This window comes from Rhipicephalus microplus, chromosome 1 (genome assembly GCF_043290135.1).
Source record: "Rhipicephalus microplus isolate Deutch F79 chromosome 1, USDA_Rmic, whole genome shotgun sequence".
NCBI classification, from domain to species: domain Eukaryota; kingdom Metazoa; phylum Arthropoda; class Arachnida; order Ixodida; family Ixodidae; genus Rhipicephalus; species Rhipicephalus microplus.
In genome coordinates, this window is record NC_134700.1 from 180673618 (window position 1) to 180683093 (window position 9476).

Here is a 9476-nt window from a genome sequence, read left to right on the forward strand (position 1 = left end):
TGTTAAATTATTTAAAGGCAATGGTTAAAGCCATAGAACTTTGAGCTGTCTGTATGTCGAAAACGAAAACGTCGCATCTCGCTTCTAGACGGTCGTGAACTTCCGGCCGTTGTTGCTTCCGGCCTCGGTGGCTTCCAAGGGAAAATGGGGCGCTGCGTGGTGTGCCCAAGAGTCCCATGATGAACTGTTTACTTCTAGCATGGGCCTCGGGCACAGGCTTCGATAGTCACCGATACCTGCTGCTATCGTAGCTTTTGGCCCGCCGATCGCACCTGCAGTCGCAGATTAAGCGGCTCGCTTATGCACTGAAACACTGGCACAGCCTCTGCACGGAGCCGCGCTGTTGATGCACGGCCATGGCGTTCATGGGAAAGTTCTCCAAGTGTCCGCTGTGCCACAAGGAGTTCAGCACGTCGGGCAGCCTGTCCAAGCACAAGCGACGCGTGCACAAGGTGATGCCCGATCCGACGAAAGCGGCTCGAGCTGGCCGGGAGGTGAAGTGCGGGGAGCAAGGTTGCGCCTATGTTGCCACAAGGCGCGACGACATGCGCGATCACTTGGTCGTCGAGCACGGCCACTCGCTGGTCGAGGTGCAGGAAGAATTCGAGTCGATGAGCGACTTTCGCGAGTGGATGGACCTGGTGTCTCGCGCCAACCGTACGCAGTTCGCTGCGCGGGCCAGCGACACGCAGGCTCGGGCGACTGTCCATCGCTACGTTTGTCATCGCTCTGGTCTTAGCAACGTGAAGACTACGGCTCGACGGCGCAGGATCAAATCGCAGGGCTCGTGCAAGATGGGCGGTTGGTGTACCGCGTACCTGAACGCCCGCGAGTGCCTGCTCACGGGGGCGGTGCGTGTCAACGGCTGTCTGACTCACTACGGTCACGACATGGACGTCGTACACCTTCGCATTTCCGCTGCTGACCGGCGCGCGATTCTGGCCGAGATTCGGCGCGGCGTGCCCTTTGACCGCATCCTCGAGAACATTCGCAGCGATTTCCCGCAGGACGCGCGGGAAATAACGCGCACGCACCTCATCACGATGGGCGATATCCGTAACATCGCCGTCTCCGAAGGTCTGCTCTCTTGGAAGTTGGACGTGGACGACGACCGGAGCGTTCGCAAGCTTGCTGCGCGTTTCGCGGCCCAGTCGTACAGTCCGATCCTTCTGTACAAATCCCGAGGCGCGACCTCAGACGCCTCCGGAGACGCCGACGTCGCCGCTTTTCGGGGTTTGGCTGACGACGACATGGCACTAGTGATTCAGACGCGCTACCAGCGCGATCTGGTCAACTCGGATCCCGCGCTCGTTTGCGTCGAGCCTGTGACCGGCCATAGCTCCGAGTACACATTGCTTGCCCTTTTGGCCACGACATCTGTCGGTCTCGTGGTTCCTATTGCCTGGTGCGTCTGCGGAGCAGCCAACCCGGCCGTCGTTACTGCTTTCTTCGAAGCCGTCCGTCAGAACATGGGCGACTTCACGCCGCGATTCTTCATGTCCGAAGACACCGACTTCTATTTCGCGGCCTGGCTCGAAGCTTTCGGTGCCGAGCCACGGCCGCAGAAGATCATATCTTCGTGGCACGTACAGCGTGCATGGACTGAAGCCATCAACACTTGGGTTCGTGGACGGGAGAAGCAGGCAGCTGTAACCAGGTCGCTAGAACTGCTATTCAACCAGGAGTCTGTGGAATCCTTTCAGAAAATGCTGCGCCGTGTCATAAGCATGCTCAAAATGGATAGCGACACTGCCAGCTTTGGAGATGTGTTTGAATCCACCTATGCTGGACGGCCGGAGCAGTGGGGAAGTTGCTTCTTCAGGGACCTTGATATCAACATTGAAGACTTCCACACGTTGTTCAGGCGCATTGCAAGCCGCCTAAAAGTGAAAAGATTAGACAAGATAGCCCATAACCTGCTGCTTGCCTCTGAATCCAAGCAGTACGAGAACTACATGAAAGTTTTGCGTCAAACGCAGTCTGAGGTGGAAAGCTCGAAAAAGCAGACGGGACCAGCTTCAAGTGATCTACTTGCTACTGATTCTGATGTAGTGCCGGTTGAGGTAATGTCAGTCGATGCAATGAACATTGTTGAAACTGTGTCTGTTGACACCATCACCTTTGAAGCAATGACATCATCTGGTCTGCCAGTTGAGGTAGTGCCTGTTGAAGAAGTGCATATAGAAGAGCTGCAATCTGAGGAGCCACAAATTGAGACCATGTACATTGAAGAGGTGCATGCTGAAACATCGCTTAATCTGGAGGAATCTTCAGACACACAAGATGCGCTGGAGCATGAACAACCACTCTTGAAGCCAAAACGTCCTCGTCCTAGGTCTGCTCATCAAATGAAACTGAAAATCGTGCAAGCACATCAGGATGCGTTGAACATTTCTCCTGAACAGATAGTTCATGTTACTGACAACCAGTGGAGAGTGAATGATGGAGGTGTCATCTATGATGTTACCGAGGTGCTCGGCTGCCGCAAGATCAATTGTCAACCTCGGTGCAAGCAATGCAGTGCCTGCCTTCATAGATACCATTGCACTTGTGGGAGTACGGACATGTGTCGGCACATCCATGCATGTCTCATTCATGCAAGTGAAATCTTTGCCGAGCCAGTGGGAATGACCGAAGAGGTGGTGAACACAATGACTGCCGAAGCACTGGCCGAGAGCACGAGTTTTGCATTTTCAAGGATTGAGTCTATCGAAGAAGCGGCCGTGCTGGGAGACAAGAAGAAGCTAGAAGTACTTTGCGCCTTACATAAGCTCAATGAAACGTGCGTCCGTGCTGCCGAAATGCTAGCAGCAAGGAAGAGCTTACCAGTGGCTCACCAGGCTGACTACATTTTGTCAACACTGAAGGCAACCAGCACTGTGTTGGACACCTTCTGCCGCAAAGGCACGACACAGACTTTCAGAAAGCTGGCTGATCATGACTATGAGAGCACAAATTAGCACGCATTAGCTTCATTGTGCATTTAGTTCAAGGGCCACTGCCAAGTGTAGATGGAGGGAAGGGATGTTGAAAAATGTTCGGGCAACCCGTGATATGAAAGACTAGAGGAGAGAACGATGGTGTGCACCACTTGTTTGAGACCCCTGCGCTAATTTTTGTCACATACAGAGCAGTTGCTTCCACTGCATTGCAACTACATCCAAACAGCTAGGAAAATGTATAGTGCCCACATGTGGTAGTACGTATGGCCACACACAGTGTGTTGTGAGGACTGTTAGGTAACTGCCAGCAACTTATTTTGATTGACACTGCTGCTAGGTCTGAGTAAAAAGTGATGAATGACCTTCACTGAGAAAGCATAGCGAGAGCTTAACTTGAACGTTACAAGCTACGTCGGACTGAGTGTTATAAAGCTACGTCAGAACCTTGCTGTGAAAAGAGTCAAGTAGCAACTAGCAGCTTATATTGATTGACACTGCACTACTAGCTCTGAGTAATGAAACAGAGCTTAAGGGGAGATGAGAGTTGAAAAACAAGTTATTTTTCCAAAATTACATACTTTTTTGTTTTTTTGTCTCTTTCATAAGCTCGAGTTGAAATAAGGTTTCAAGTTTAACTGTCTATTTTCACTACAAAAAAATCAAGGTTGTAGTTGAACTCGAAATGGACGAAATCCCCTTTAAAGAGGACAAGGTGGCTATAAAAAACCAAAATAAGATGATTATCTACAGTCCGCCGAAATTGGCCCATGCCTGCTTGCCGTTGCATTTCGCAAGAAGAGTCCATCAAAGCCACATGCTCAAAATAACCATGGTTCCCAAGCTTTCATAACGGAAGAAATCGTTTTATCATTGCTCCTTTGATTAGCTTTCATTCCTACATTAAGATGTGTTTTTTCAAGGAGCAATTTCGGACAACTAGAGTTCGGATATTATGTGTTTGGTACTATACTGATGGCCAGATTAACATGAAATTCTTGCGACATATTCCTGAGCATGTGCTAGGCGAAATTATTTGCTTTAGAGCACGATATCATTTATAAATTTTTATAAATTTAAAGTGAGCAATTGGTATGGGCTGAGCTTTGAACACTTCTCACATTACAATTTTTCTTGTTCGTTTAAATGTATTATACACACTTTATCTATCGTTATTTGCAGTCTACAGTTATTCTGGAGCAATATGAGGCCATTAATGACTCATAATTTAAGAAGTTTAGTGGCAGAAAAATTCTGTTATATTTTACACATTATCATGGCACAAAACGGTAACTATGCAACTTACTATAAAACTGATCACATATTTGAAATTATTATAAAAACCTAAGTGAACAGTGAAAATTTAATTGCCTTAGGCTACAGATTAAAGAAACTTTTTTTCGAATTCCATCTCTCTTTAAAACTGTATATAACAAGCTATGACGAATAGGTGTTTAATAGCCATTTGGTGAGAACAAATGCCAGGGAAAGGCAATGAAGTTTGTTTTAATATTTGTGTGAAGTGAACAGCAGTGCTGCCAATGCTGACATGAACACTTTCCTAATCATGCATTGCCAGCTGCTACTTGGCAGGCCCGCAGTGTTGCCTGTAATGTCGAAAATCCCTTTCTGCATTACTTCTAGTATTGCCTTTAGGCTTAAGATATTGCAGTCAGCATTGTTACATTTACAAGAATTTTATTTGCAGTGATTAAAAGAGTTTTCAACTAGCAATAGTCGCCCCTAAGTTAACGCAAAGTGCCCTGCTACGAGTCACATTGGCAAATAGCGGGCATAATATTTATGTCTTAAGATGTGTGCACATTGCCCGTTTCCATGCAACTCTAAACCATACAATGCTAGCCATCCACGCTAGTTAGAGTCATCCAAGGATGTGGCTTCTCATGGTACTGTAGGCCACTAACTAGCAGGAACCTTCACTTGTTAATGCCTGCTCGACTGATTTCTTACAGTACTAAACAAGCGAGACTGGCCCTGTTAGTGAAAAACTTGGGGTTTGTGCTACCCGCCATACAGATATTGAACTACACTATGTGCAGTGTGGGGAAGCAGTTTCACTTGTGAACCACCCTTGACGTGCATCTACAACAATGCTCACATGCACTGAATGCATTTTGGCAACTACTATAATTGCACTGCCCCCACCCCCACCCCTTTTTTTTTGTGTGTAACCCTGCGGAATTGAGTGCTTTAAATAATTACACCTTTGTCAGAAATTCTGGGCTTGTTCTGCGAAATCCCCTGTGAGAACATTGTTTCATTTGGTAGGTATTGAGTATTTAAAAGGCACTACTGTCAATAAACAATTAGCACATGAACATTTTGATTTATGGAAAAAAAAATTTCTGTGTCGCGGAGAGTCGCCAAATGGTTTCTTAACCTGGTTCACCGCTCGGATTTCTTTCTCACTCTTGCATCGTAGGTGGCGCAAACTAGCTGTTTTGCTTGGGGAAATACGATGTACAACAAAATGAATGTCTCATTTTGACACAGAATCAGATAATAGTTGTTACTGAAGCAGTGGACTGCAGTAGCATGTGTTTTAGTTTATACATGCAGGGAGTAAATTAACATAATTAAGGTGAGTTGTGTTTGCCACTAGCACCATTAGGCTGTCTAATTAAGTGCAGCAATTTCAACTTTGCAGCATTCTAGAGCTGTTGCTATAGCGTATGGGGCTTTTGCAAATAGCACCTCTAGTGAAGCAGCTTTTATTTATACCCAAACAGTACTGAAGTCCATAAGCTGTCTCTGCATTGACAGATGTTGCGTTTGTCAGAGCACTAAAGTAAAGCTTGTGCACATCTTTAATTTTATACATATATACAATGCTGTAAGTAATATTGCACTGTGTTTCTGTTATGCCAACAACCATGTGTGCCTCTTCTTCAGCCATTTTTTTTTTCCAGCCTTATTTTCTATTTATCTCAAGTGGCGTTGCAGATTTACGTGGAGCAGTTAAACTCCATTTTGATCCATTGTAATGAAAGCATATTGAACGGAGCTTTTATAAAGCATCTATAGTTTACAGCACTGTAGAACATAAAAGTGCCTGTGCTTATCCTTACTGTTTCAGTACACTGTTCACTGTGCCCGCAGGTCTTTTACAGCAAGTTCTGCTTGAGTCTACACGAGATCTAGTGTATGCGCGCTTTGTCTTTACGAATGCTGATGGAGTTTCGTTAGCATGAATCCACATACTTGCAGCAACACATTACGTTCTAGTCACTTTGAACAAGCAACACAGCGCAAAAAAGAATTGTGTGGGTGTGTGATGGTCATATGTGCACAGACAACAAAAGCTGGGAAACTTGTGAATAAATATACACAAAGATGATGTTCTAGTGTTCCATTTTTTTCCCTACTTATTGCTCTGTCAAACACTGTTCACTTGTGTTCATGCAACGTCTCAGTGCATTAAAAGCTACATGCAACCAGCCTGTGGTTCACTTTGTACAGACCAACCAAAGCGCATGAAAGCCTTTGCAGAATCACCGAGTCGCGTGCGCAACATCTCCTGGCGCTGTTTGGCCAGATTGGCTTTTGTGCAATAAAAAAACGCCACTAATCGTTAGCATCATCAGAGGTTCGCACTTGCCGTACATTTTCAAGATTGAACCAACAACTCATAAACAAAACAATCTTTTACTGCACTGTAAGTAGAAGGAAATGGTGGCATCTCTCTCGCATTGTAATTTATGAATGTTACATTATTATAGGAAATAGAGGATTGTGGTGGTGATAGCATCCCCTGCAGTTTTCTACATAAGATGCTAAATTTCACCAATAAACCGAGACCTTAAAAAAATTAGGGGACCCTAAAGCTTCTCCTTTAAGAGATGAATGCAATAGCAACATCCTGTTCCTAGTGTATACTTCAAACGCATGAAACCTTTTCAAATTTGCTATGCACCCACTACGTGGTCTTAAGGGAACAGGTGCTAAGCGTGTGTGTGTGCCTTGTGTAGTGGGGTACTGGCTTTCAACCTTGGAGCCATTATGATAATCGCATATTCTGACGCCCATTGGCAATAGAAGCTTGTACCATGCATTATTACCCCAATATTTCATGTTGCATTGTGAAGCATGTATACAGGACATGTATACATGTGAAGCATGAAAGCTACTTTCACTGCATTTCCAAGCAGAGAAAGATCTTTTCACTGTTTTCACAAGCAGAGATTGATAGACACACAGAGCCACCCGAGAAGCAGCTGCTCAAGTGCGCAGTGTTATTGAGACTTTTGATCCCGTTCCGGAGTGGCTTCCAATTCTTGACGCTTGTGTGTGTTTGCCTGACTTCTGATGAAGTATGCTGTGTGTACTTTACTGGTGATCATTTCATTCATTAAAGGAAAAAAAAAGCAGATGCGTGGTTGTGTGGTAGAACATCCCCTTGCCACGCAAACGATCGAGGTTCGATCCCCACTCGGACCCAAACAGCCCTAGTTCGGCCCCACCCCGCTCCAGGATTTTTCATCTTATTTACTTTATTAGCATCGTTGTTGATATTTAGGTCAAACATAAGATAATTTTTTGCTCACGACCAACGACATCGACGCTATTTAATGCTATCACATTAAACAAATATTAAATTGCAGGTTACGTTTAGAAAGAGCACAAAATAGAGAAATGCCGGAGATTAACCAAAATAGAAAATCCTGTTCGCTACCATTCAAGGGAAGTAGGGAGACTAGAAGGCAGGGAAACATTCACACATCAGTGCTTTCACAGCTCAAGCTTACATGCTCCACAAAGAGCTCGACCATGCAGTTTGCCCCAGTTCTATTCATTACAAGGACACAGTCGTCGCCCTTTGCTCCTAAGCACATGAAGCCACCACTCAAAAACATTTTGTTACGAATGGTCTTAAATCGATTAATCCTGTGCTTTAGTTCAGAGTAGTGAGAATAGTCGTGCAAGGTAAGCTCAAGTGTCTGCTCTCTGCAATAGTAGCACGCATGGCGATGCTGCAAAACTACACTAGTGGTCTATGACAGATGTGCAGCATGGCTCTCAATGTTCACCACTGGCAATTTTTTTTTCTCATTTTTGTATTTTGCCACCAAAATTTATCTGGGGGTTGAACCGGTAAACTCACACCAACACAGTGGGAAGCTACAGCTGTGAAACAACCACACTAATCACAAACCTGCAAGAGCTATGTAGATACCACATGCAGTGTGTTTAAAGGAAAAGGAGAGAGGGAGAAGTACACATTGTATAGACCATGAGGCTGCAAATAAAAGCCAGGAGTTGCATCATTACAAAAAAAGTGCCTTGTGGTTTCTGCATGTTTGACGTTCATGGCATACATGGTTTCTCACACACAAAAGCAGTGTGCTAATCTTAATTTTTTGAAGACAGAATTAGGAGTGAGTCAGCAATTAATAAAGACAAAGTGCACTATACTGATGGGCGACTTTAATGGCAAAGTAGGCAAAAAACAGGCAGGAGACCATGCAGTGGGGGAGGGGAGTATGGCGTAGGCTCTAGAAATGTAAGAGGGGAGTTACTAGTAAAGTTTGCAAAACGTAATAATTTATGGATCTTGTATATCTTCTACAGAAAACGGGCTAACGGTTAGTGGACGTGGCAGAGTCCTAATGGCAAAACTAAAATGAAAGACTTCATTCTGTGTGCCCACCCAGACATTGCACAAGATGTACAAGTAGTTGGCAAAATCTGATTCAGCGACCATAGAATGATAAGAGCTCGAATTCACCTAGATTTAAAAAAGTAAAGATAGAGACTGATACGCAAGAAGCCCTTTAATGAGCCAGCGGTGAGAGGGAAAGTAGAGGATATCAGAATTCCGCATCAGAATAGACTCGAGGTTCTCAACGAGGCAACAGTTGTTGGGGTTGACACAATGAGCGATAATCCTACTAGTACCATCAAAGAGTGTGCAATGGAAGTCGGAGGTACAGTCACTACACAGGACACTGGCAAACTATCTCGGGAGATGAAAAGTCTCATTGAGATATGACAAACCATGAAAGCCTCGAATGCAACCAACAAAATTGAGCTGGTGGAGCTTTCAAAGTTGATTATTTGACGTAAGGTAGCAGACATCGAAAGGTATAACATGGAGAGAATCAAGCAGGCTGTAAAAAGTGGCAGAAGCCTAAAGCTGCAAAGGCAAACTTGTGCGTAAGGAAAAATTGGATGTATACAATAAAAGACAAGAAAGGCAATGCCATAATCAATATGATTAGGATAGTTGAGGTGGCGGAGGAGTTCTACAGAGAGCTGTACAGGACCCGAAACAACCAGGATGATATCGTAAGAAGCAATAATAGCCCAGAGGAATTTGACATGCTACCGATAACAACAGAGGAAGAAACGGAAGCCTTAGAAGAAATGCAAAGAGGCAAAGCCGCTGGTGAGGATGAGGCAACAACAAACCCCCTGAAAGATGATGGAGAAATTGTGTTAGAAAAACAGGTCACCTTATATATGATATGTTTCTTGACACGAAGGCTACCACAATCTTGGAAGAACGCCAACATCATC

At 44.9% G+C, this 9476-nt stretch overlaps 1 protein-coding gene across 1 annotated transcript; it reads left to right on the forward strand.

Moving 5' to 3' along the window:
* The first annotated feature begins 208 nt into the window (after nucleotides 1–208).
* Nucleotides 209–3035, forward strand: LOC119178762 (uncharacterized). Its single transcript, XM_037430006.2, has one exon. It carries the CDS (start codon nucleotides 357–359, stop codon nucleotides 2958–2960), a length of 2604 nt encoding a protein of 867 aa, XP_037285903.2. The 5' UTR covers nucleotides 209–356; the 3' UTR covers nucleotides 2961–3035.
* Nucleotides 3036–9476: the final 6441 nt, after the last annotated feature.

Bases quoted from the DNA above. Each gene is read 5' to 3' on its own strand.
- LOC119178762 (XM_037430006.2), top strand. From the start codon at position 357: ATGGCGTTCATGGGAAAGTTCTCCAAGTGTCCGCTGTGCCACAAGGAG.